General features: G+C 46.2%; 1 protein-coding gene across 5 annotated transcripts in view; it reads left to right on the forward strand.

Moving 5' to 3' along the window:
• The window catches only part of LOC144175221 (uncharacterized), a 119494-nt gene that overhangs the window by 56880 nt on the left and 35062 nt on the right, over positions 1-27552 (forward strand). For 3 of the 5 annotated variants that reach the window (XM_077704325.1, XM_077704323.1, XM_077704327.1), the window contains exons 6-13: positions 3420-3434; positions 4955-4996; positions 7565-7606; positions 9608-9634; positions 18313-18360; positions 21034-21081; positions 23925-23972; positions 24972-25022. In XM_077704325.1, coding sequence (XP_077560451.1) covers positions 3420-3434; positions 4955-4996; positions 7565-7606; positions 9608-9634; positions 18313-18360; positions 21034-21081; positions 23925-23972; positions 24972-25022 — 321 coding nt within the window. The remainder of the gene's footprint in view (positions 1-3419; positions 3435-4954; positions 4997-7564; positions 7607-9607; positions 9635-18312; positions 18361-21033; positions 21082-23924; positions 23973-24971; positions 25023-27552) is intronic. The other 2 variants (XM_077704326.1, XM_077704328.1) reach the window with 1 other exon arrangement.

The following is a 27552-nucleotide window of genomic DNA, read 5'->3' on the forward strand; positions in this document are numbered from 1 at the left end:
GTCTAGTTGCCCGGTACACAGCTGCACCCTAAACTTCTGACGCGATCCTCCAATCTATCTCTAGCTTAGGGGGCTCACATATCCCAACCTAGCTTTAGCGGTCGAGACTCCTTGTCTCGCCCGGAACTTCCTAGCTTAGAGCTCAGACAAGAACGCTGCTTTGCGGGCAAGTTCGGCCTTATAACAGTTCGGCATTACTCTCTTTCGGGCACGCCCCTGTAGCTTTCGTACACGCATTAGGGAGGGCCCGAATTCGTGTAGACAGCTCTCACTCCACCATCTGCGGAATATTCAATAAGGCGACACCACCTTTGGGTCAAAAGCCGGCGCGCGGGCGAGCAAGCACGCGCGGCCCCGAGTGGTGGGGGCGCGAAGCGGCGGCTGCCGAAAGCTAGCCGTTCCGGCTGCGGCGCACAACAATGGGGTCTCGCGTTAAAAGCCGCTGCTCGGTCAGACGCCGATAATCACCCCTCCGTTGTGCGCAACGTCAACGATTCTTGGAACCTGGCGGGGTCGTCTGCATTCCCAAAAGGGGCCATCTATCCCCGCGGCATTCCTCTGTCCAGACAATCCGGCTCCCGAACGCGCCGTGTCAAATTGGCGTCGACCGCGGCGTAGTGTCGGTAGTACAGCGTCGCTTGACCGAGCGGCGGGGATCTTTACTTTCACACGCGCGACCTGGGCGCCTGGCCACTGACCCCATGAGTGGACCTTACAGGCGGGTTTCGGTAGTTTTAGGCGTAGCCCTTTGGCAGCGATTAACAGGGTTTCGCGGTGGGGAGGCGGCTGTTGACGTTGGTGCAACCGATTAAGCGGACGCAGCAGTGGCCGTAGAAAGAAAACCAAGCTGACCATCTGCCGAAGTGTCAGGAGGAGGGCGGACCACGCGGCTATGCCTTCATTTCTCTCACTGCCTCCCCCTAACACTTTCCTGCGTCGCTGCCAGGGAACGCTCTCCCCTGGCACTTTCCCCAGACGCTGTTCCGTTCGCCGCTAATCCAAACCACGTGACATTTGCGCGGAGGTTGAAACACAATTTGCAACAGCGCACTCGCTGCTCCACCTTGGGTGGGTAATCCGAACCACGTAACGTTTGTGCGAGAGGCTCAAACACGATTTGCAACAACACGCTGGTCGGCGCGGCGACGCGCTGCGCGATAACAGGAGAGTAGCGCGCGCCGGCGTGCGTTCACTGATCACGCGATTACTTCCTGAGAAGGAGCAGGTATGCGCCGTGACCGAGAAGACTGCAGCTCGCGCTGCGCACAAATTTTACTTGCGGGAGTATAGCAATCTCCAATGCATTTTTTACTCCCATCAACAATTCTCTTTATTTTTTGCAATGGTCTGATAACGGCACTACCACTGTTAGCCACCGACTGCGCGACTTGTCCAAGAAACATCGGTGGTGGCGAGGGGGAAAATAGTTGTGAAATGGGTGTCCGTGGTGGCGAGGAGGAGCCCCGGATCGACGCCGAGTAAATCCGCTTCACTAGCCGCGTTTACATGAATGCGACAAGTGGCGCATCGCGTCGCATCGCATCAATTTTCGAGCGCATTGCATCCATGTAAACGGGGCTAATGCGCTAGGACAGCGCGTCGCATAAATGCGCCAGACCGGGGTGGATTGAGACGCGTAAGTCGACTTTCGAAGTGCATGTAAACGCGAGCGCATCGCATTAGAAATTATGTCGGCAAGAAAAGTAAGCCCTGCAAACGCAGCTTTGCATTTAAAAACGTCTAAATCGAGTTTGAGACGCCAGAAAATGCGAGTCGTGAAAAAAGAACAGAACCAGCCGTTCCGGAACCTTTGGAAGCGCCAGAAACGCTGCTTTACTTTCGACGTGCGACACCGTATGGAACCATCGCACCAGGGGTAATGCGCTAAATGTAAACGCTAGCGCATCGCATTACTTGTGATACGCTAGGAAATCTGACGCGCTGCTGTCGCATTATGTCGCATTCATGTAAACGCGGCTACTGGAATAAGAACTAGGGGGTTAGACATGTACTCGCAGTAAAAAAAGCGTGCGCTGTCATTAGTCCGTAAACCCTAAAGAAACATTGTGTGCTGCGCATGGGAAGTCCGAATCGCGCAGAGGTTCAGCGGACACTAATTCTTTGCGTAGGGCGCCATAGACCATACTAAATGCTGCATTATCACACGGCGTTCTCACAGCTTATCTATCGTTGGCATATCTGCTTATTTTCCAGACGTGTTGTGTACCCCAATGAAAAGTAATCTGATTCACAACTTGTTTCGTTCAGTCGAATTACTGGAACCTATTCTAAGTTTCACGCAAGCGATTTTTGCTCGACAAGAGATTGCTCATCCTGGAGTGTCGATATTTTGTTAGAGACTGAAGGCATAAGTGCCATTATTCATGGTAGGCCATCGGTGTTATTTTTAGATGCGACGCATCTCTTTTACCCGCCTTGTCCCTCCGGCGTAGTCCGCCGGCGTCCGCATCCCTCCCCCATTCTCCTCGCCACGCCAGCTGCGCGCATGCGCCGCTCTCACCGCAGCGCCATCTGCGTGTTAGCGCTCCGCTGCGCTCACTCCGTCGCCGTGCCAGGCACTGCAGGTGTGCGTGGGTGCGGGTTAACAAATGCGCATGCGCTGCTCTGCGCTGCTGTCTCTCATTCCCCTCACCGTACATATAAACGCGGTAACTGCGCCGCTCCGCTCAGTCGTTCCGCCGGCGCTCCTCTGATGACATCCTCCGGTGACCGCCGATGATTTAAAATGGAGACTAACCGGCCTGATATCGCGATGGTCGGCGCAACCGTAACAAGCACCGGCCGCCCCGATAAAAATTTACACCATCTTCCCGCGAGGGGAACCATGGGGTAGGTGCGACGCATCGGGGGTGAACATTCTGCGTAAATATGACACACAACAGCAATCCACACGCTAACATAACGGAAACGCAACGGCAACCGCCGATGCGTCGCATCTACCCCATGGTTCCCCTCGCGGGAAGATGGTGTAAATATTTGACAAACGTGACGCATACTTTGAAATATTGCCATTTGCCAACGAACACCGCACTGCATGCCCACTTATCACTATTTTCCTTGCTCCAGCAGTGTTCTTGCTCTTGCACTGCAGCCTTTACGCGCGGTGTCATCTTTTTGGTAAAGTAAAGCTGTGCATCTTTTAGGGTTGCCTACTTTCTAACGCATTCTTCTTTCCCTTCTTTATGCAAAAAGCGTGAAAGTGAATATTTGATGCGGCATGACTTTCTATTCATTTTGTGAGTCACTACGATGTTTTCGTGACTATAAGATCAAGTTGGCTGGGAATTTTGCGCGTTCGTTGAACGTTTTACCAGGCATTTCACTGTTTTTCAATGTAATATTTCACTAATCTGTCTGCACACTTTCATTTCCACATGGCAACGACGGTTCTCCCCAAGGAGGTTGGTCTGGAGGTGAGTTACTATTTTTTGCAGGTCCTCATTTCGTTCCTTTCTACTTTTATCATTTCGAACAAGTTGCAGTACTTCGAAGAAGTCAAGTGAGACCACGTTCGGCGCACTGTGTAGTTTCCTGCTTTTTAGTTTTCGAATTCGTGGCATTGTGCTTAGATATTTCTTCTTCGCGGTTCTTCTCCACGACACCTAATGGACGAACGACAACATCTAATTTAGACATGACGTCAAACAATGAAGGCTAGTTAATTTGCACATGGCGCGCTTGTGTAGGAGCTACAATCATCGTGGTTCATATTTACGCGAGATTCTCTCATGACACGAGCACTGTACTACGGGACCATTCAAGCACCTCCTTACGGTCCTAGTTTGTCCAGCAAATTTATGAGGCTGGTAATGGGTGCCACATTCACAGACGTTTAGGAACAGGCTCTCAGAATCTACGTCTTTCAAACATGCCAAGCATAAAGAAGACACAACAACAAAAAAATATCAAATACTGGTGTAGTGCAGCGGAGGAATCGGCACCTCCAATGGCGATTCCACAAAAAGGTTTCACCTAAACGGGTCAAGTACTTGATTGCAGAATCACTAGCGGTCTCCGACTAACTGCAAGCGTGGGCCAGAGAGCGCTGGAACACGGCCCCTTGATAAAGCGTGGCTGGTATTGGGCGTTGTGGCTCTGCATATATAGTTTCGCGCGGTCAGTTACGCCCTGAACATTCCAACCAATAATCACTCAAAACAGAAGCAAGGCGTGGTCTTCTAATGACAGCACAGGCAACAAAAGGAGGGTATACTCTGCTAATGGTAAAATTAGGGTATCAGTGCAGATAATGAGAGATAATAGACAATGGTGGCCAGCCTCTATAGAATGCCACAGCTTCCTTTCTAACAGCGCAAGACTATCTCTGGGAGTCTTATAGGGAGAGATAGCAACCATTTAAGAATCAGAGACCTCGAAGAAAGTTTCCTGCGCTTTTGAATGAATGGGCTCACAATCGTAAAGCTGCGACTTCCGCTTCAATTAAAAAACAGGGCATCCTTCGCCCAACAACCACAACGAACACCATCACGTGTGGACCATTTCTTCGCTCTTTACGAGACAAAAATGAGTGATATTTACCCAAACCTCTCAAGAATCACAATCTTTGCTGCTGATTTAAGTGAATACAATGATGTCTTAGGACAAAAGGGTGGGACAAAAAGTTATAAACTATTCGAGTGTTTGCGTAGGTGCTTGAAGTTTCTGTGTATTGACTAAAAAAAATTAGATGCTCTGATCCCAGCCCTTGCCATTTTGCTACACCTTACTTGAGCTGACGGAAGTCATCATCACTTGACGTTGCAATTAATCCTCTAAATAATCTAGCTTTGGCTCCCTCGTATTTTTAACTAAACCACAGGATGTTACATGTTGCAAAATATGGACATGCTTTGTTTTATCTACGTTATTGCTCTCCCGTAGTAGATTTTCCGAATGGTAATTCACTAATCTAACTGCCCACTTTAATTTCCAGGTGGCAGCAGCAGTAGTCCTGCACAAGGAAGTTGGCCTGCAAGTGAGTTATTTCTTGTGAAGATCCTTATTTCCTCCCTTCTTGCTTGTATGCTTTTGAGCAAATTTCTTGGTTAGAAACGAAGGAAAACGACTTCTCTAAGCTGTGCGGAGTTTGTTTTTTGTGTTGCCATTCTAAGCATTGTGCATAGATACTTGTTTTTCGTGTTTATTTTCAACGACATCTTAACAACGAACCGCAACATCCAATTTAATCATGACGTAAAACAATAAAGGCCGTCTATAACGTTGACATGAGGCGTTTGTATTGGAGTTGTTCTCATCGTGGTTGAAATCTAGTTGCGATTTGCTACTAACGGTAGTACACTATTAAGGAACCATCCAAACGCTTATTGATTACCTTTCTATTTATAGCGGACTAAACAGGGTGGTAATACTTAACACAATCACAGCATTTCAGAAACTGGCTCTCAGGTTTGACATCTTTGAAACAGGCCATGCGTGATCAAGAAACATTTAGTGAAAACCTATCAAACACAACAACTATCAAACACTGTATTTGAAGCTGCATTCTATTACAACGCGTGTTTAGTAGCGGTCATGAGATGATACTTGGCCGACTCTTGCCGGTTTTCTGACAGCGCCTGCTGATTCTCCCGTGATTTTGTCGCCGCTGCTGTGATCACAACACCACGCCTTTCTTCTTTGTTGCGCGATTGTTTGTTGGTATGGGTGGTGCGGCACTTATCCCACGCAATCATGCATGCGGAGAGCATCTTAAAGTCAACTGCTCCCTCACCCGTGCTTTCAGTCCACAAGAGTGCGCTAGTGATCCTGTACCCGTGTATTATGTGCGTTTAGTTGAAACGTTTTTTTAATATTACCACTTGAGCAGCCCATTCCAACTTCAGGCTGCAGTTCCAGCAGTCACTGTACCTCGTGCAATCCAATCAGGCTTGTAGCAACACGCAGCGTACATACCCGTTGCTCGGTAGGGTCGTGGCCAGTGCAAAACCGCTCCGACGATATTAGGCACACTCCACTCGCCGGCGCACACCACCACACCGTCGAATTCTATTGCAAAGTGAACACGTCTGCATCAAATACCTCATTACGGTAGCCGGCCTGGCTACTCCTGACGAGCTTTTATCTGCATGGAAGCCAGCGGGGTCAATGTAGCTTCGACCACAGCGAAAGCATCGTGCAATTCACATGGCGTATTTAAAAACACAGAAGACTAAAGTAGTTCTATAAGATCTAAATTACAGCTCAGAGAGGAGCCTAACCATCCGCGGTATCCGCACTACTGGCCGCTATGTAGTGAACATAAAGATACGCAAGTGCCCCAGCGTTGCATTGCACGCTGCTTTGCTGAAACAGCGTGTTTGTCCTATGTAAACGCTAAACCAACCTTGTATTACCGGCATGCGCAGGGAGGAAAAGGGGAAAGATTGGCGTCCTGGTTTGCCTAGGGCAGCATATTTTATAGTAAACTGAGTATTGTAGCGCAAGCAACACTACGCTACCTCGGGCAGTCTTCGTGGGGTGACCAGTTTCGCCCTTGAGCGCTAGAGGTCAAACCACATCTCCTTCCGCAGGTGCCCGGCACGGAGCAGCGGTCCGATAACGCAGAGAGATAGGCGGCAGGGGAGAGGTAGGCGAGGAGGGAAAGGACGCGTTAGCGGGACCCGTGCGCGGGACATCGCGGACGAGGGCGAGGAGGCCGCCTCCACAGCGTTAAGCGCGCGCCACGAAGGAAGGTCACGAGGCCATGCGCGGTGCAGAACGGTGTGCGATAAAGTCGAACATCCAGCTGTAGTCCCTCTTTTAGCGGCGAGGCTTAAACAACGCCGTGGGGCGAAAAAGAGGAAAACGCAACTTTTTGCGTTCAGCTGCGTTAAGTTCGTCTTACGCTTTATTGTGAGCTTTCTTCATTTTGATCACGTTGCGTTTACACAGCTTATCGTTCCTACATCTGCCTGTTTTCTGGACGTGTTGCGTACCACATCAAAGAAGAAGCTAATTCACAACCTCTTCCGTTCGGCCGGCATACTTTATACCCATTGAAGTTGTACGGATATGCTTTTTTTGCGACACAGTATTGCTCAGTTTGGAGGTCCGACAATTTTTTAGTGGCTAAAAGAATCAACGCGATTTTTCGCGGAAGCCCATTTTTTTATTGTGCGATACAAGTGATGCATATTTGAAAATATTGCCAGCTGCCAACGAATACCGCACCATCGCATGCCCACATAAGACGGTTTTCCTTTTATTAGCAGCGTTCGTGCTCTACCACTGTAGCTTTAACGTGCCCTGTAATGTATTTCTTATAGTAAAGCCTTTCTTCTTTCAGGGTTGCCTATATTCTCATCCCTTCCTCTTTCACTTCTGTCGAGAAAATTGTGAGAATGCTGGGAGTCTAATGGCTGATGTTGCTTCGATCTTGTGCCACTGCGATGTCCTCGTGTCTAGTAACTTTATTATCAAGCTTGCTGAGAGAAAAAGTCGTGACTGAAGGAGATTCTCCGCCTTTTTTACACGTATTACCCTGAATTTTCTAGTCGTTTCCTTCGAACTGTTCATTAATCTTTCTGCTGACTTCAATTTTCAGTTGGCAACGGTGTTAATCGTCCACAAGGAAGTTGGACACCAGGTGAGTTATTTTGTATGCAGATCCTTTCTTTTCTCGTGCATTCCTACTTTTAAGCAAATTGAAGGTCTGAGGAGAAGTCAAGGAAAATAACTTTTGAATGCCGTGTGTGGTTTCCCTGTTTCTTCTTTTGTTTTTTCAAGTCCTGACATTGTGTTTAGATACTAGTTGTTTGCGTTTCTTCTACACTACATGCAGAGAGTGAAGCACAACACATGACGTGAAGCAATACATATGACGCGAAATAATAAAGTACATTTAAATGTCTCTCATGCGGCTCTTGTCTGGGAGCTACAATCATCGTGATCGCAATTTGGCTTAGATTTGCTACTACCGCTAGTACAGTATTACGGGACCATTCAAGCGCCTCTTGGTGTCCCCTTTGCATTTCCGGCGTATTTAACAGAGCGGCAATAGTTATAACATGCAATTCATGTTATAAACTCTCTCTCAGGATTGACATCTTTCAAAGGGGCCCCGCGTCACCAAGACACGTCTAGAGAAAAACTATCTAACATATCAAAAACTGGTGTAGTTCGGCATACGAAAGCAATGCTAAAATGGTAATATTAGGAATAGTTTCACCTCAACGGGCAGACTCTGGCGGACTGCACGCGTGTGCTACGGAAAGTTCAATTTTAGGAATGCCAATCGGCGTGGTTGCATGAGATCAGTTCTGCCCCGCCAATACTAACAATTAATCGCTAGAAATAGAAGCAAGGCGTTGTCAATTAATGAGAGTACAGGCGACAAAATCACGTAAGGATCAGCGGGCACTGTGGCAAACCCGCAACAAGTTATCAAGTATTATCTCGTGAGTGCTAGCAAACAGCAGATGAAAAGAATGTAGCTTCGTTAGTGCAGTGATCCGGACGGCTGGTGATACGTGAAGTAGTTCGTGACATGATGCCAAGGGTAAAATCACAGTGCCGGTGCAGATAACGAGGAAGAATTGGTGGAGCAACAGAGTGAGCCGGCGCAGTTGGAAGCGATTCATGGTTACGACTGTGCAAAAACGAATGGGGACTAGGAAGGAAACACAAGGACGAGCGCACTCTGACAACTAAATTTCATTGTGTCGAAGAAATAGTTACATATCTGAAAAACATCGCAACATCATCACAAAACACGCTTTACAGCGCACACAGAAAACACCTGTGGAACGCCGGACATTAAAAACCCATGTATAGCACCGACACTTAATCAGCGTGGTTCAAGAACAATAATTGACATTCATTGCACAACACCCCACAACAAACAGACATCATAAAGCCTTTAAGTATTTTGTGCCCTTAGGAATAGTAAAATGTCCCGAATATATTATTGAACTAACACTCTGCACTGCTACACTAAATCAAAATAAGGATGTGTATAGACAGCAGGGCTGGCACTATAATATGTGTAAGCTATTCGAGTGTTTGCAAAGGATCCTGACGTTTCTATGTTGTGGCTCAAAAAAATGTGCTCCAATTCCTACACTAGATTCTTTCCTATCAACGTTTTAGACAAGGCACGCCCATTACCCGGGCCTTCACGCAGTTTTGTTTTGCTACAATTATCTACTAATTTATTTACCTTTGGAACCTTCGTGCTTTTAATACAGCGCCAGTATGTTAATGCCCCGACGTGTATTCTTGTTCGTTCGTAGTAGCCCTTACGGGTTGTCATGTTTCCATTAAAGTAAGGGCTCTCATATTTGAGACTGCTATTTTTTCTATTAAATGTCCTCTATTTTTATGTCAACTTTCACGTTTGTGTACTTTCTCATCCATTGCTCTTCCACTTCTTGTTGAGAAAATTGCGAAAATGCTGGATAACGAATGCCTGATTTTGCTTTGATCTTGTGTGTCACTTTGATGTCCTCGTGCCTAGTAGCGTTAAGTTCAAGTTTGCTGGCAACAAAACACATGACTGCAGCCAATTCCCAGCCTTTGTTACACGCCTTACTTTCAAGTATTTTCCTTCGAGAATATCAGTAATCTGTCTGTTCACTTCACATTCCAGCTGGTAATGGCGGAGGTTGGTCTGGAGGTGAGTTATGTTTTGTGCACATCCTTAGTTCCATCTGTTATGCTTTAGTGCTTTAGAGCAAAATTTAGCACTAAGAAGAAACCAAGTAAAACGACCTTTTTCGTGCTCGAAGTGGTCTGTGTAATTGTTTAGTTTTGCGAATCCTGGAATTCTGCATACGTCCAATTTTTAGGGGCGAGGCTCCTCTTACTCGGGCCCTGTCCCGTCCCTCGTTGCTTCTGTATACGGCACGGCACATTAATGATGATTGTGGCAGAATCCCTCTAGGGATTGGCCAACCAAATATTGGCCGAAGAGGACAAAACGTTCCACGCCTTCGTTGGTACACAACAAGGAGAAGAGGGAGAAGAAAAGGTTGCTTTCGTCGCCGGCGAGCTCAAGACACGTACCGGGGGTACACGACACAAGACGGTCTGCAGAATGCGACGGCCAAGGTGGCTAAAATGTCACACACTGAATTCGCCAACTTACCCATGAAGATTCTCATTGTCCAAAGCAACCCCTACATAACAACCACAAACATCAACTCCTTCTCCAACTTCCAAATACAACCTCTCATCTAAGATACTCTCACCACGTACTTCACCGACAACAAAATTATAATCTTCAAAGAAAAGCGCTTCCAACAGCTTTATAATCAGTAATGTAATCCTTGTACAAAATTTCATCGATATGTAAACGATTGCATCTTGTGTGTATGTAAGTGCATATAATTGCATCGATATGTAAATAATAAACACCGCGTATATATGTGTACATAAAAACACCACTACAACAACGCTGCGAGTTTTCAAATGATGTGCGGGCGAATCTTTCACGCTTTTTACCGATAAGCATTGGAGCTTCGCCCCTCTGATCATCATTCACTTCGTGGAGATGGCGGAATTTTTTTGTGTTTCTTCTCTACGAAATCAAAACGATGAACTGAAACATACAATTTAGACATGAAGTCAGATGATAAAGGTTATCTAGAGCTTCCACACGAGGCGCTTGTCTAGGAGTTACAACCATCGCGGTTGAAATCTAGCTGAGGTTTGCTACTAACGAAAGCACAGTATATTACTGGACCATTCAAGCACCCCTTGACGGTGTTGGTATTTCCAGCGTATTTAACACGGCGATAATAGTTGCCACATTCTCACCATTTTAGGAACTTGCTCTGTTAATTTACATGTTTCAAACATTCCAAGCGTCATCAAGACGCATCCAGAGAAAAACTATCAAGCATTGGTGCAGTACCGAATAGGAATGCGCTGGTCAAATGGTAATTCAAAAATAGTTTCACCCAAACGGGTAGACTAATACCCCTGCTACACTGGGGTCTAAATGTCATTTGAACCAAATGTCATTTGACTCAAATGCCAAGTTATGCTGCTACACTAGGTTTTTAAATGCCATTTGGCTCAAATGACATTTGAGCCAAATGAGCACCGAGAGAGACATTTAAGATTTCAAATGCCATTTCCAGCACTCTCGGACGCAGCGTCTTCGATCGGCAATAAAAAATATAATACTTCCGTACGTAAAACAAACAAAATATTGTTGTTTGTGAAACTTTGTCCACTGTTTATTTACTTAAAATACGAAATCAACATATTTAATTTTCATACTCTAAAAACCAGTGGGTCAGTTGCAAAAAACACAAACAAAAACAACGCAAGACAGCCATATTTAGAGTCAAAACTGGTGTCTCTTCTAATTTGATATCATTTTACTGCCTCGGACTGCTCCTAAGTTTGATTGTTGTATTAGTGTACGAAAACGGAACGGGGCAACAACAGCGCCACTACAGCACAGCGAACAGTTGTGAAAGCTTTCAATTGCCATCGAAATTGTAGTGTAGCACGGCGGATTCTGAATGGCATTTGAAGCAACCCATTTGGGTCAAATGACATTTGGTTCAAATGACATTTGGACCCCAGTGTAGCAGGGGTATAAGCGGGTGGGCCATCGCTACTGCACTCTGCAGGCCTGCAAGCGTGAGGCAGGGATCTCAGTGAGCGTGGTTGAAACAAGGTCAGTTAAACGCGGCCATATTAACAAATATTTGCTCAACATAGGAGCAAGGCGGGGTGTTCTCGTGATCCCACAGGCAACAAAATCACGTTAGAGTCAGCAGGCACTACAAAAACCGGCAAAAGCGGCCCACGCATTCTCTCGTGACGCTCACAGCTTCGTTGTAGCTTCAATCACGTGCATCGCCAAAATAAATGGGTATACTTCCAGTAGCCCGTGACATGACGCTAATTGTAAAATCAAAATCCCGCTGAAGATAACGCGACATATTGGGAGGGTGCTTAGGTGCCAATGAATGGAACAAATTCCTTCGTACCAGCGCAAGACTTTCTGTGGGAGTACTACCAGGGGAGGTGGGAACCATAAAAAAACCACAGACCCCCAAAGAAAGTATCCTGCCAATATAACGCTCGGCCAAGCCAAGCTTTTGTGTCGTCTTAGATGTGGGGTGTTGATAACGGGAATGGCGCGTGTGGCGTAGTTGCTTATGACAGTCAATAACATTGTTATCGACAGAAGTGAAATGTATGGTCGCAAGATATCCAGTGAGATCAAAAATATTGTTTGGGGGTAAAGTGTTTCCTGAAGAGAGGCCTGAAGACCATGAAAACTATGTTCTCTCAATTACCAAAATTAAAGCAGTACCACTCAACCTAAAAGCTGTCGGAAGTGCTGAGCAGTGATTCGTGAGAGAGGCTGTTGCACCGTCCTCTGGTCTTTGCTAACTCTCTCCACGCTCTTCCGTTCTCGGTCTCAATCCTCTCTTGATAGGTTCAACACTGATTTTTTTCAATGTGATTCAATTTTCCCGCCTTCAAAGTGTTCGCGCGCCTTCTCCTGCGACAGCTCGCATTCTTTCCTTCATCTTTTGTTGCTTGTTCTGCCTGCTGCATCACTAGCGGGAGCTCTGTTCTTTTTGGGATAGATTTCATCTCGCACGCGCTGGAGCCTTTCTGAGCCATTTACAACACGTCCATTTTCTTTTTCGATGGCCACGTTTTTCGCAAACTACCGTAACAACGATGCCAATGAGCATCCTTAACTAAATGGACGCAGGGATGCCTGCTAATTACCCATATTTTGCCTCCAATGTAACCGTAATTTTCTTCGCGGTAAATATTAGAGACATGTATTACAAATCCCACCGGTTCTAGTAGCTTCGAACGCTTCCCCTTGTATAAACCATTTCTTCAAGAGTGCCTATATTTTGGGTGGAAGGGTGAATGGAGGCACGTTTTATCATTGATACCAAGATTTTTTGATAATAAATTTATCCTTTTAAGCGGATACCTTTTCTTCGCCTCTGTTTGGGTGCGTTACCCTGTGTGACTGCTGTTGCTCGAAAGCGTGACTGCAGACGAGCTACGATGGAAAGTGGGGCCTCTGAAGTCGTGTGCACTTAATATACCTAAGCGCTAATATGAATTTCCTGTAAAAACGTCCGGTAAAACCAATTCAAGGAAGGGGCCGAAGCTTGCACAAAAATGAGGCCCATGGTTAACCGACCAGTGGTTCGATTGTCTTTGAGCTGTTGGGTCTTGGATTTTGGATATTGGGAAATCAGTAATCGGCCTTGTTCGTTAAAGTGGCGCTGAAGGCAACCAGAAAGTTGGTTTTAAACAATGGTCTGACTTCTCCACAGCCATTTTAGCATTGATTCGCGGCCGAAAGATGCCTTGATTCCTAAAAAACGCTAATCAGACGACGCATTTACTTCTCCATTTCCTTCGAAGCCTTGCCATGACGCAAACAAAGGCTTCTGCAGCCATTTTTTGCGGTGTGATAAATCGGAAGCAAGCGTGGCATCGGTGATGCAGAGCGAATCAGAAGCACCCGACTAAAATGCTATCACGATCCAAGCGCTTTTGTCGATTTCGGCGAAATCAGTTGTGCTTTGCAAAAAAAAAAAACACGTCCTTGGTTGCTTCGGACCGCTAACCTCAGTTTTTCTTTGTGGGACCCCTGATCAGAATTGACGCTTAGTTGAAGAAAAGCCAATTGACATTTTTAGGCAGCGTGAATGCTGGCGTCGACGCCTCCTCACTTAGCGAGGCGGGCGGTACCGCCACAACGGTGGACGAGTAGCACCTTCCAGCGGCCGCAAGGCAAGACTTTATCCAGGCCAGACGTTGCGTACTTTTGAAAATACTGCTTTTCCAGTGTTCCCGTGTTGTTTCTAGATCAAGAAAGCATGGAGAGGCTCTTAATAAAAGCGGCCCTTCCCACAGTGCCGCAAAATGGTCGCACAATTATCTCACCGAGTATTGCGCCAAGTGTTGCGCTAAGTGTTGCGCTGAAACCGAAACCAACTTGCTGGCCTTTGGGAACGGCGCGTGATCTATCGGCTGGGCTCACATAATATTGCTTCTAGCTTTCCTTTTGGTTCTTCGCCGGTCAAATATGGCACTAAAAAACTTCAAGTTGGGTTTTTCTAAATTCAGGCCTATTGCTATAATATTTTTACGCAATCGTAACCACTTCGTGTGTAAGTAGCGCAGTATGACCGCTGGCAGCGATAACTCTCTTCACGTTTTCGCAATTTTCTAGAATATTTTATAAAAGCCACACGTAATAGTGGTATATTCGTATTCTCTGTGACCTGGTCTACCAAGTTAGAGCAAGTTATATTGTCTTCAGTATCCATTTAACATGAAAACGTCCCGGGGACGAAGAAAACAGTGCGAACCAACTTGGGGCTCACTAGCAGTTGACAAGAGAAATATCAAATAAAAAGCAGCTCTCGAAAAAATCTTCCTATTCTTGTTACCAAGCAATTGAAATTACAGAAGGCACAACTTCGAATGTGCACTACAGCAGTAATGATATCGTAAATGCGAAACAGGTGGTAACTTGAGCTATCGAGGCACCAGTCCAAACGTAAGGGCGATGTAACACCTCATGAGAAGAGCACCAACGGAGCGCTTAGACGAGGGGTATCTAGACAACCTGTTGTTTATGGCATGCTTACTGAATTTACATTAATCAATTTTGTTGGCATTAGCCTGAGTTGCTGATGCGCACATCCGGCATGTGTTCGTCGGCATGCTCATCCACGCGCTGTGTGACATCATAACACTGTCAAGTTGCGTCAGCTTATCATTGGCGCATCTGCGATTTTTCTGAACACCCGAAGAGGTATAATAATTACACAGCCCCTTCTGCTAGGCCGACCTAAATAAACCTGACAGGGACTTTGCGCACATGCATTTCATAACTCTTTTCTTGGACAGAGAATTCGTATTTCGCCAAGGGGTAAAGTCTAGAATATTTGCTCTAGTAAGGCTTTGTGTTAGGCCATTTTGTGAAACACGGGATAAATATTTGAAAATGCTACTAGATTTTTTTCTATCTCGCGGTCAGAATTTAGGCTGACACCGATAGTTTATTGTTACTCTGGTACAACCAAGAAAACGGGATTGCGCAACTGTGCGGAAATGCCGTGATCAGAAAATGGGTTTTTAGGCAACGTAAGAAAACTTCAACAAGCATGCGAGCTGTCACTGGTGTGCAGGCTACTCATAAGTCTCTAAAGCCCCATTTTCGAAGTTTTTACAGGTTCCTCACCGGTAGCACTGCTGCCGGTGAGGTTTTGGCCAGTAATGTGCTTTTTCAGTATTAAACTTCCGCTGTGGCACTGTTTGGAAGGAGCCATGAAATGCAAATTATTGCCGTCGTCACCTGCAGCTTTTCCTGTATTCATGCATTTGAGAGCATTTCCTACCTCGTCATTAGTTACTTGCCGTGCATCGCAAGTTCACCTTGTAGTCTCAGTACAGTTTCCCCTGGTCTAACGTCGCTAGCATACAGCCTGGTGCAGCATCGTTCTCCTACGTTTCTTGTCTCTCCAAGTTGTAAGTAATGCTACCCTGCTCATCTCGGAGTGGGTAGCTTTCTCTAAGTTGCGTTTAAGCTTTTCCTTACTTGCATCATTTCTTCAATCAATGCGATGTTATAAAGGCATCAAACCGGAATGAAACCGAACCGAAACCCGAAACCCAAATGGTATTGTTGCCGCAACTCAACCTGAACCCAAGCCGTCATTTTTTGAGCACGCTGAACACGAACCAGAACTGAGGCTAAAACTATAAATAGCCGTTACGGGTTTACGACGAAACGGTTCAGCCATCCGCAGCTAATAATGCCCAGTCAACGCCCTTCGAGGTTTTAGTCTTTCACACACCTCAACTTCCCCGAGTTCTTATGCGCTGTCTCATACAGATGAGTCACAACAGTATCAACGCTCTCTTCGTCGTCACAGCAGGAAAGGTATAAGCACCGATGATGCTAAGGTATGCTGCTGTTGGTATGTGCGATCAGAGTGCAAGGCTGAGCAAACAAAAGTTCACTCTCTCCGCTGCTCGCAGGTGATATGATACCTGGACTTAGCTCTTCGCTCGCTGTGACTGTGTAAGGACAATCGATGCGTAAGATAGCTGCACTGCGCAGCGAAGTCCAGCATCCAAATACGCATTCTTGTTGCATTTCATATCCTTTTCTTTAAAAAGATCGCACACCTGGAGAGTGTACCTACTCGAGATGTGTGATCTTGCAGCTGCTTGGTGTGTGAGTAGTGGGCTCCTGACCACAAGGGTACGAGTTTGGTCACCACACCTGGCTGTCGTCTTTCTGATGTAAATGAAAAACCAAAACTTGCATGTCTGGAGATTTCGACGCACGTTGGTTGGTCCTGAGTTGGTCTACATTGCTCCGCCGGCCTTCTTTAAAAGCGGCGCATAATAGCACAGAGGTAGCTTCGGTGAATCGAACGCGCGAAGTTTTTTACAGGTGTGTTTCTCCAGGCCCATTTCGTGGTTCTAAATTATTCGGCACAGAGTTCCCCCGAATAATGAATTTACTTTTTGTTGCATTCACCCAACACCAGAGGACTGCTTTTGCCCTAGATATTCCTTCCGTTGTCTAAGCATTGCTATGTCCAAATTTGTCATCATGGCGAATTCATCTTGCGCCCCGGTATTTGGTATAATAATCATTTTTTTAGGACGCGTAGAGTGGACAACTTTGAGTTGTTAACAGATCCAGAAAATGATAACACATGTTGCAGAGGAAGCTGTTAGCGTATGGCACGCATGTTCTCCTTTTGAAAGAAACTTTATCTCCTGACCTAGTAGGCACTACGTATTTTGTCTTTTGTAAAACAACCACAATTTGCTCACTGCTAACACTGTCCATTTTTTCTGCTGTTTTGTCATTTCACGAATGCTTTGTTTTCGGATATGCATTAACTGGATAGTGTCACTCACTGCTGTGCTGCTACAGTTACCGGTCCGAGGTTAAGGGGGGAAGGGGGTACTGCTGTCGACAAATTACGGAGCGCCTCCTCAAAAGAGTTCCATCTTTTGCTTTAAAGGGCCCTCCCCTATTCCTCTTGTCCCTCCACCCTCTACTCCCTCACGTGCCCTACTCCCTGATGAGCTTTATAATACTCTTTGTGCATTTTCCTTCATTTTTTTTTCCCTAAAACCACAACAACAAATCTAATAATCCTTCAGTTTGTTATCACGTAATTCGTTAATAATTCCGCAGTGAACAGAACGGAGGTGGTGATCAGGCATGTCGGTGACGCATTTTTGGTCACGCAGACATCGGCAATAGGTATCTGGGAATGCATCCCAGGGACCAGAGTTATAATTAGCGACTGAGCGTTAGCAAAAGGTCCCTTTAACAAAATTTTGTCTGACACCTTCGACCAGCTGACTACTAATCATGGGTGGCCAAACAATCGAATTAATGCATAGCTGGCGTTTGCCGGAATGCTGTATAAATATTTTTTACGTTACAACTGATTAAAAGAACTACATTACTTGGATTTAAACACGTCCCCTGGTAAATTGCGGGACGCGTTTAGCACTAGCAGATAGTGAAATTCAAGTTACCTTTGTCACTCAAAAATTAAATATTCAACCAGTGCATGCTTCCGGTTGTGACATACGGAGCTGAAGCTAGGCGCTTTAATAAACCACCAGAAAGCGAAGTTACATCGACTCAACGGCCCATAAAATAAATAGGAAGGAAATCAAAGGCAGTAAACAAGGTACCTAGATCACAGAAGAAGTCAGAGTAGAAAATTTCAAAGTTCAAATAAAGAAAAAGAAATGGACGTGCGATTAGCATGAGGCGAGACGAACCGACAACTGGCGGACAATTAAGGCACCAAATGGATACCAGCAGATGAGTCTAGAAGAAGGGGAAGGCTATTATTCCGATGGAGGGATAAAATAAAGCAATTGGGGGGTAAAGTTAGGACTTGAGCTGCAGGGGAGAGCAGTGGTCGGAAGTTAATCATAGAGGATTTCATCAGGCCGTAGACCTCAATAGGCTGATCATGGAGATGATGATTCTTGTGGTACGTTCTAGAATGAAGTGAAAATATTTAGAATTTAGAAGTTTTGTAAAATTCTGTACTCAACCCTCCCGTTCCAGGATAGGCTCTTGAACACTCCTTTAAATCAGTACGCCGACGCATTTTTTCTTCAACCAATATTTGCTTTCCTCATTCTGGCTCGACAAAACGTTCATAACGTTCTTGAAATTTCTTCATTTTGACAGGTTTTTGGGCCCGTTTGCGCTAAGTATGAACGATGGCGAAATTTCAACTAGGCCGGCTTACCATGATGCTTCTGTTTGCCCAATTAATGTTCCAGGTAGTGCAAATGCCCACCCGGGGGGAGCTGGCGGAAATTGGAATGGAGGTAAGTTTAAGTAATACATTTTTTTTGTTTTTACAAGTTGCAATTTTAGAAAGAAAGCAAATCAAGGGGAGTTTTGATGTCTTGTGTAGTTTCCGTCATATTTTCATTTGGCGAGTTGTGGTACTGTGCGTACTTGTAATTTGTATTTCTTCTCCAAGCTATTCTGACGACAAGCACAGGCTGCACTTTGGACATTACACCAACAATGAAGCTTACCTGAAAGATGCCCAAGGGGCTCCTGCGTGAGAGTTACTGTCACACCTCTCGAGATTTGTCTGAGGATGGCTGCTAAATAAAGCAGCAGAGAATGTGAAAATTGACGCCCCTGTTCCGATGAAGTACTCCCAAAATGGTGGAATTGATTCCACAGCATTTTTAGGAGAGGGATAGTTCTCTCATACCAGAATTTAGGGACTCACTCTGAGAAAGGGCATCTCTAAAAAGACCAAGCACCAACAAAAGACAACCACAAGGCAAAAACTATCAAACATTTGTGGACCGTCGCTGAATACTGAGTAGCTCAAAGGTAAGCTCAAGATTGGTAACATCATACGCAGAGTAAATGAAAGCAGCATTTCTCGTTCGCCCCGCCAAACTGCAAATGTAGTCCAGGGAACGTTCGTTTAAGCGCTGTCACTCGATAAGACCCCACGTGGCAAGTTCAGGGTCGCCTGATAGAAATTCTTCGTAATTGTTGTGCATGAAGGCAAGAATTTTTCCGTGACGTCATGCCGACAAAATCCTCCGGAGAACGGGCGGGTGATGTGCTAAAACAGACATCAAGCGACCATGGTTGTCTTCGGTGCGCTTCCTTAACGGGCAAATTAAATGAGTATATGATACCCCATGTCCTCCGCCTAATTATCGGTGATCCTAACAAGTAGCCTTTCACATAGCCACTGGAAAGGAATCGACTACGTGTTTTCGAATGAGCGGAAACATTTTAGTACGTTTTGTCAATAAAAATGTATATGTTAAAGGAACCGCCTGTGCCTAACGTAATAACTGCCTGCTAACCGAGAATTTCCCACGAGGCGAAATGACCACGACAAAATACTTGATTGAGAGTAGGGTTTTAACGCGCCGCTGCAACGCAGGCGATGAGGTGCGCTCTGGGTTAGTTTTGACCACCTGGAGATCTTTAACGTGCGCCGAAATCTCCTACACACGGGCGTTCTTGCTTTTTGTCGCCATCAGAAAAGTGGCCGCCACAGCCGCAAATCGACCCCATTTCCTTGTGCTCTGCAGCACAACGCCTTGGATACTGAGCCGCTTTATATTTATTGTGGTGTGACCCAAAATAAAATAAAAAAACTGCCTAAAGAAAAGGCTTTCTGCGCTATCCCGCTACATGTAGCAAAAGTTTGGCGACCTCTAGGAAGCAGAGACGTGAGCGCAGGGAATCTGCGATGGCAACGTGTGTGACATATACGCTCGTAACAGTGATTATTTACTAAATGTATAGCGCGGACGATTAGGAGACAAACTCAGAAATAGGGACGAACTGCATCGTTGATTCGAGGAATATAACCGCAAGTTTTTACTGGACGAAAGAAAGTATATGTACAAATGCCACCACTTCGCATATCACTAAGCATGCATCATTCATCAAATATTATCCGTCAGAAATTCAGAGCCATGCACACCAGAAAACCGTCTACATATTTGAAAAACCTAACACCATGAACTCTGCAAAAAGCTCCTCCAACTCGCGGAAACCCTGGGCCAGAAAATGTCGCACAGAAAGGTGCGACACAGGATTGTATGCTGATGCCATCTCTTTGGAAAACTACCACACCACAAATCTCAATATCCAAAAACTGGAGATACAGGCCCAGCTGATGCAGAAAATCTCTGGTGCTGATAGCACATTCATTTTGGAATCTTACACATTCGCATGGATTGCGTACTGCTCCGCCACTACGGTACCTGAGATGAGAGGCACGGTAAAGAAAAGGTGACACCTTTGTTACCGAGTGAGGATGCGGTGAGTGCGCGGACACAAGAAATTTGGTCAAACGCAAAATCAAGCTTAGGGTGGACAAGGAACTGAAGGAAAGAGCCCAGGAGGACCATTAACGGTGTTTTTGTGGTAACGATAAACACAAGGGATAAGTCAATTTTTTGCTGACGGATGACGTCCAGACCAATGCAAGCGGCTTCGAGAGCGGAAGTAAATGATAGATTGGATAAATCGACCACCGGTGGGATCATGTTCAATCTGTTGATATGAATTGGAGCAGCGCAGGACATGAGCGGATGGAGGTGTATGAGAGCGGCCTTCATCCTGCAGTGGATCTGAGTAGGATGATGACGATGGTGATGATTTTGATGATGACGATAATGACGATGTACGTTCTCGCACGTTCTTGTACGTTCTAGAATCAATCGAGGACATTTTTTATTGAAACGTTTTGAAATGCTCTATTAAACCCACCCGCTCCAAGTTAGGCTCTCGATCGCGTCTTGCAAATATAACGCCGTGACACCTTTTTTAAACGAATATTTCTTTTCCTCGTTCAGGCATTACAAAACGTTCATAACTTTTCGTTTGAGTTTCCCCATCTTGACTGGTTTCTTCTACACTTTTGTGTGCGCTAAGTATGACAGACGGCAAAATTTCAAGTATGCCGGCTCGCCGTGATGCTTCTCTTTGTCCACTTCATGTTCCAGGTAGCGCAAATGCTCGCCCGGGGGCAGCTGTCGGAAGTTGGAATGGAGGTGAGTTTTTTTAAAAGTTTCGTGTTTTTGACAAGTTGTTATTATAGAAAGAAAGCAAGCCCATCGGCTTTTCAATGCCCTGTGTAGTTTCCTCCTCATTTCTTTTTGCGAATTGTGGTAATGTGCCTACGCACTTGTATTTGTTTTTTCTCCAAGCCAGTCTAATGATCAAGCACAGGCTTCAGTTTGGACATTATACTAACTATGAAACTTTCCTGAAAGCTGCCCAGAGTTACTGTCCAGAAAATTCAACTCAACCAAAACTACCACCGGACAGCTAGCGTAACGACAATGAAAAACAATTTGGGCCTCGACTAATCAGTTCACGTCGCAAAATTGTACGTGTCTGCCTATTTCAGAGTGTTTTCCACAGCACTTTAAGAGATAGCTTAATCACTTCGCCATTATATGTATCGTCAGTACTACACGCGCAAAGTTGGCGTCATTAGTCGTACTACTAAGGCTTTTTTTAAATTCATTCATCCCGCGTAAGTCCAACGGCTGCAGCCACCTTCTACGAGAAATTGTTGACATTAACTATGTCAATTTGTTTCGCCCTGCTTTGTCTAACATTAATTGAAGAAGTGTTGTTTTATATGTACACAATTTCTCACTTGTGATGTGTACTAACATTTGTGTATTACTACCGGAATCTATATGCGTGTACAAATTCGTATATCTTTAGAAATATGTAAGGCTTTTCTGCTCTATTACTTGAACCACGTTCATAATTTTTTTAATACCTGCCTGTTTCCGTGCTTTTTTCCTTGAACCTTACTCAACTCTGTAATATATTACACTGAGGGTACCAAAAAATTAAATAAATAAATAAATATCCAGAATTGCCATTACGGCGAAGTCAGCGAGTGTCGTGGTGCCTGGTATAACAAGTTTTTCAGGACGCGTGGAGCGGACAACTTCGCGTTTTTAACAGATCAAAAAAATGATAACAAGTGTTGCAAACGAAGCTGTTGCCTTATGGCACTCACTTTCTCTTTTTGCAAGAAACTTTATCCCCCGAACTTGCCGGCGCTACGTATACTGTCTTGCATAAAAAACGCCAATAAAAAAGTAGACAACCCATCCAGAAAGACAGGCCAGTCCCGCACTATTCCATGTGCCCAGCGCATACTCTTGACGCTTTTTCTAGTGCTTTTTTTTTTCTTTTCACGAATGTTTTGTTTTTGGAGATGCACTTTACTGGCTAGTCTCACTCACAGCTGTGATTCTACAGTTACCGGTCCGGAGTTTTGGGGGGGGGGGAGGGGGTGCTGCTGTCGACAAATTATGCAGCGCCTCCTCGAAAGAGTTCAATCTTTCGCTGTACGGGCCCTCCCCTATTTCTCCTCTCCATCTAGCCTCTACTCCATCGCCCGCCTTGGGTAGTATGCTGGTGAAGTCCGTGCTGAGCTACATAATACATCTGTACTTACGTGAATTTTTTTTTCACTCAAACCACAACAAGGACTCTAATCACCATTCAGTTGGCAGTCGCGTAATCTGTTATTTCCGCAGGTTAGGGAACATAATGGGGGCGCTGGTGAGGCGTATTCAGGGCGTATATAAAGGTACGCTGACATTCGTAATAGCTGTCTCAAAATGCACCCCAGTGATGAGAGGTATAATATATGACCGAGCGTTAGCTAAAGCTAACTTTTAACAAATGTTCTGCGCACACCATTGAGTAGGTGACTAGTAGCAAATAATTATGGGCATACAAACAATCGAATCCCTTCTTACGTAGCACTTGCCTGGATACTGTATTAATATTTACGCTGCAAGAGATGAAAGAGGTACGCCACTGTTATATAAAAACGTCCCCTGCTAATGTCAGCGACGTCTTTAGCACTCAAAAATATTCAATGAAAAGCTACCTCGGTCACAAAAAGTAAAATCTACGACCAGTTCATACTGCCCGTTATGACATACGCAGCTCTAACTTGGCCTTTTCCTAAACAACTAGAAAGAAAACTTAGGTCGGCTCAACGAGCCATCGTACAAATAATGTAAGAAGTAACAGTCAGGGGCAGAAAAAAGCTATCTGAATCAGAGTTCAAGCTAGAGTATAAGAAATCAGAATTAAAATAAAGAAAAAAACTGGACCTGAGGTGGTTAAAGGGACGTGAACCAACCAGCGGTGGGCAATTAATGTAACAGAATGTATACCAACAGATGGGTCTAGAAGAAGGGAAATCTATTATTCCGATTAAGTGATGAAATTAAGAAATTCGGGGTAAACTCTAGGCTGCCGCAGCGCAGGAATGGAGTGGTGGGCGGTCAGTGGGAGACGCGATCATCCTGCAGTGGACCAGAGTAGCAGAAGCAGGGCCGTACCCAGAAATTTTTTTCGGGTGGGGGGGGGGGTTATAAATTTTGGGAAGGGGGTAGTTTTGCTGAAAGCAACAGTAAGTATTGTTTACGTGCTGCCTGGAAAAGATTTCGGGGGGGGGTTGGAACCCCCAAACCCCCCCTCTGGGTACGGCCCTGAGCAGAAGATAATCGTGATGATGATGCTAATGGTGATGATGATGACTCTTCTTGTACGTTCTTGAAATAACTAAGGACATTTAGTATTTAAACGTTTTTTTTAAAATGCTGTATTAAACCCATGAGCTCCATGTTACGCTTTCGATTGCTTCTCTTAATTACTAAGTCGAGCATCTTTTTCAGCCAAAATTTCCTTTAATCGTTCAGGTGTGAGAACATGTTCATAACTATTCGTTTTATTTCCACCATTTTGACGGGTTTCTTTTACCCTTTTGCGTGCGCGAAGTATAAAAAATACCAAATTTGACCTGGGCCGGCTCGCCGTGGTGCCTCTCTTTGTCCACTTCATGTTCCAGGTAGCGAAAATGTCCGCCCGGGTGGAGCTGGTGGAAGTTTGAATGGAGGTAAGTTTTTTCGTAGATTATTGTAGTTTTCGACAAGCTGCTATCTTAGAAAGAAAGCAAATCAAGGGGTTTTTCAGTGTGCTGTGTAGTTTACGCCTCATTTTTATTTTGCGGATTGGGGCATTGTGAATGCACTATGAACGCACTATTCTTCAGATTTTAAATTTGAAATTGATAGCTTCGTTAATTTTGTGAAGTGGCCAAATTTACCACATAGAGTTGCCGATGCGTGGCCAATTCCTTAAATGGCTTGCGCCATACACAACTAACAGCGACAGTCTGGCTCTACGCATGCAACGTGCGGAAACCGCACAGTTGGCTGAATATTGGGGTATTGGGGGGGCCGCTGTGTAGACCCTGTTCGAATTCTACTGGACTGTCCCTGTGCTTTTTAGTTACTGTTTTCGCTAGCAGCCATTTTGTTGACGGGGCAACAAGGGCTCGTTTTCGGAGAATGGGAAACTGAAGACTTTCGGGCTAATTGTTCTAGGCTATTGGAGTGTTTGTACAGGATCCTGCTATTTCTATAATATGGCTATAAATGACATGTGCTATGCTTTCATTTTCGCTATTCAGTGTTCTGGAGATGGCAAGCTTGTTTTTTCAGTTTCGGCGCCTTCACGATTTTTAATTATTATTAGGTTGTTGTAAGGCCAGACTATTTTTTATTCATTTCAGGAGCCCTCTTGCTCTCCCATGACTGCTTTTACGTGCAATGACGTGCTTTTGTTGTGGTAAACCTTTTCGTGTTTTTTTGTTCTTGTTAAATCTTTTTGTGTTTCAATGCTTATAGAGAAAATTGTTATCTACTAGTACAATCAGTCCCTCTTTGGCCTTGATCATATCTGTCAGTTTCGATGTGCTTGTGAGAAGAAATTCACGTTGAAGCTTGCTTGAAATAGAACTCACGACTGCAACCAAGTACCTTGGCAACACGCAGTGTGATGAATCTTCGAGTTTGCCCTCCAAATAGTTCTCTAATCTGTATGCCCACACCAGTTTCAGGTAGCTCCGGCAATCAAAATCAGCCAGTAGGTTGGCGGCCTCAAGGTGAGTTTTTACGAACGACAGTTTTTCTTATGCTACTTAGGCACAAAAATTTTGGTCTGCCTATGTTTCTGTTCATATAATTTAGCTACCTAGCCAAGAGTTAAAAAACTGTCGATCGACTTGTTGACAGAGTGGAAACATTCACCAACTACTAATACGGGGGATATCTTCAAACCTGTCAACACTGCTCAGTAAAAAATTTCGGCACATTTGAAGCAAAACGAATAGCAACAGATAGTATTGTCGGTTACCGCGGGATCGCAGCGCAGCGCAAGATAGAAAGTACCAGCGTGGCAGGCTTTCAGAACCGAACTGCCCGTGCCGTGTTGGCGCACGAAGCACGCGCCGCTCGTCTCTTTATTCTCCTGTTTCATATCCAGCGCCAAGGCGCCGGATAAGTGCGCCAACCAGAGGGCGCTACAGGGCACCCGCCCAGACGGAATGTCGAACGTGACGCGACGGCGAGGCAGGCGGGCGTTGGTTTTGGGGGCGAGCAGTGGAGAGTTTAGGCCTGCGATGTCTGCGCGGAGTTCGTTGGGTGGCGTCTCGAGGTAGGCCGGTTTGAGGCGGTCCAACGAGACGACTTGTTTGTTCGCGGCCATTCAAGAGGATGGTGGCGGACTTCTGGGTCTTGTTAATGACACGGTACGGCCCATCGTAGGAAGGGGTAAGAGGCGCCTTTACAGCGTCCCGCATGAGGAAAACGTGTGACGAAGACGCTAGGTCGGGATGCACAACGATGCGGTGGTCTGAAGACCGAGGTGGGACCGGTCGCAGGTGCTGCAAGCAGTCCTGCAGGCATTGTAGGTACTCAAGCGGCTGGGGCGAGGAGGCCGTAGGGACGAACAAATCGCCAGGAAGCCGCAGGGGTGCGCCGTAGACAAGTTCAGCTGTTGAACAGCCGAGGTCGCGACGAAGGACGGCACGCAGGTCAAGAAGCACTACAGGCAGGTGATCAACCAAGTGCTCTCTATCCAAGCGCGCAGTGAGAGCACTTTTTAGCTGGCGATGGAGCCGCTCAACGATGCCGTTGGCACAGGAATGGTACGCCGTGGTGCGGCAGTGTTTAGTGCCAAGCAAGCGGTTGAGGGAAGTGAACAGGGTACATTCAAACTGCCTGCCTCGATCCGTGGTAACAATGCCGGGGCAGCCGAAACGGCAAACCGATGTCGAAACGAAGGCCTTTGCGACCGTTTCTGCCGTGATGTCCGGAATCGGTACGGCGTCGGGCCAATGGGTGAAGCGGTCAACCATTGTCAGAATGTAGCGGAAATCACGAGAGGGAGGAAATGGCCCGACCAAATCCAGATGCACGGGGTCAAAGCGACAGCTAGGTGGCAAAAAAGGCTGCGCGGGAGTCTTCGTGTGGCGGGTCACCTTGGCTGTCTGACAAGCGAGGCACGAACGGGCCCACTGGCGGACATCAGCGTTGATGCTCGGCCAGACGTACCGCTGTGTGATGAGGCGCTGCGTGGCTCGGATGCTGGGGTGGCAGATATCGTGGAGCGAGTGAAACACAGCACGACGAAAGGCAGCCGGAACGAAGGGTGGAGGCGCCGCCGCTGACATTTCACACCACAGTGAGCCAGGCACGAACGGATGAGGCACAAGTTGTAGACGAAGGGAACCCGGGTGGTCCCACAGTGCTTGCAGCTCAGGGTCTTCAATCTGCGCCTGAACTAGGCGTTCCTAGTCCACAGCAGACGCAGCACTGCCGATGGAGGTAATGCGTGAAAGCGCGTCAGCAGCCTCTTGTCGGTACCTTTGATGTGCCGAATGTCCGTCGTGAATTCCGAAATATAGGCGAGCTGACGGAGTTCCCGTGCGACGTACTTAGAGGAGTTTCTACGGAAAACGTACGCCAGAGGCTTATGGTCCGTAAGAACGTGAAAGGACTGACCCTCCAAAAAGTGCCGGAAGTGCTGGATGGTGGCGTAAATGGCGAGCAGCTCACGACCAAAAAAAAATTCCCCCGCATTTCCCCGAGGGGGAGAATGTGAAAGTGCGAATGCACGGTTGTCGGCCCGCTTGCGGCGCTTGCGCTCGGCCCCCGCAGCCCACCGCCTCGCCGCCTTCTCTTCCATCTCTTCCATCGGGTTTGTAGTATCACGTGTACACCACGCAGTTATCAAGCCGCTATAACGCCGCTGAGTCGCCAACGCACGCCGCTGACGACGTAGTTTGAATGCGTTAAAGATATAAGGCGCGTCTAACACTGACATCACCGTCGCGTCCGTGGCTTGGTCGGTAGAGCGTCGCGCTGCGGCCGCAAAGTCCTCGGATCGAAACCTGGCGCCGGATGCTGTTTCTTTTTCAAATATAGAGGAGCACTGCGGACGCCGCCGCCGCCGGCGGTGGATGGTTTGGGGTCGCTTATAAAGTGCATTCGCACTTAAAACGCTGAAGCGCGTCTCGGCAGGTTGGAGCTTCCGAGAGAAGAAACCCAGCGGGTGCCACTCGGAATCGATTCTCTGCTGGAGAACAGCGCCGATTGCTACGATGGATCCATCCACCATGATGCGAGTGGGGA

Source organism: Haemaphysalis longicornis, unplaced genomic scaffold (genome assembly GCF_048455015.1).
Source record: "Haemaphysalis longicornis isolate Haplotype H1 unplaced genomic scaffold, Haemaphysalis longicornis Haplotype H1 scaffold_3, whole genome shotgun sequence".
Lineage (NCBI taxonomy): Eukaryota > Metazoa > Arthropoda > Arachnida > Ixodida > Ixodidae > Haemaphysalis > Haemaphysalis longicornis.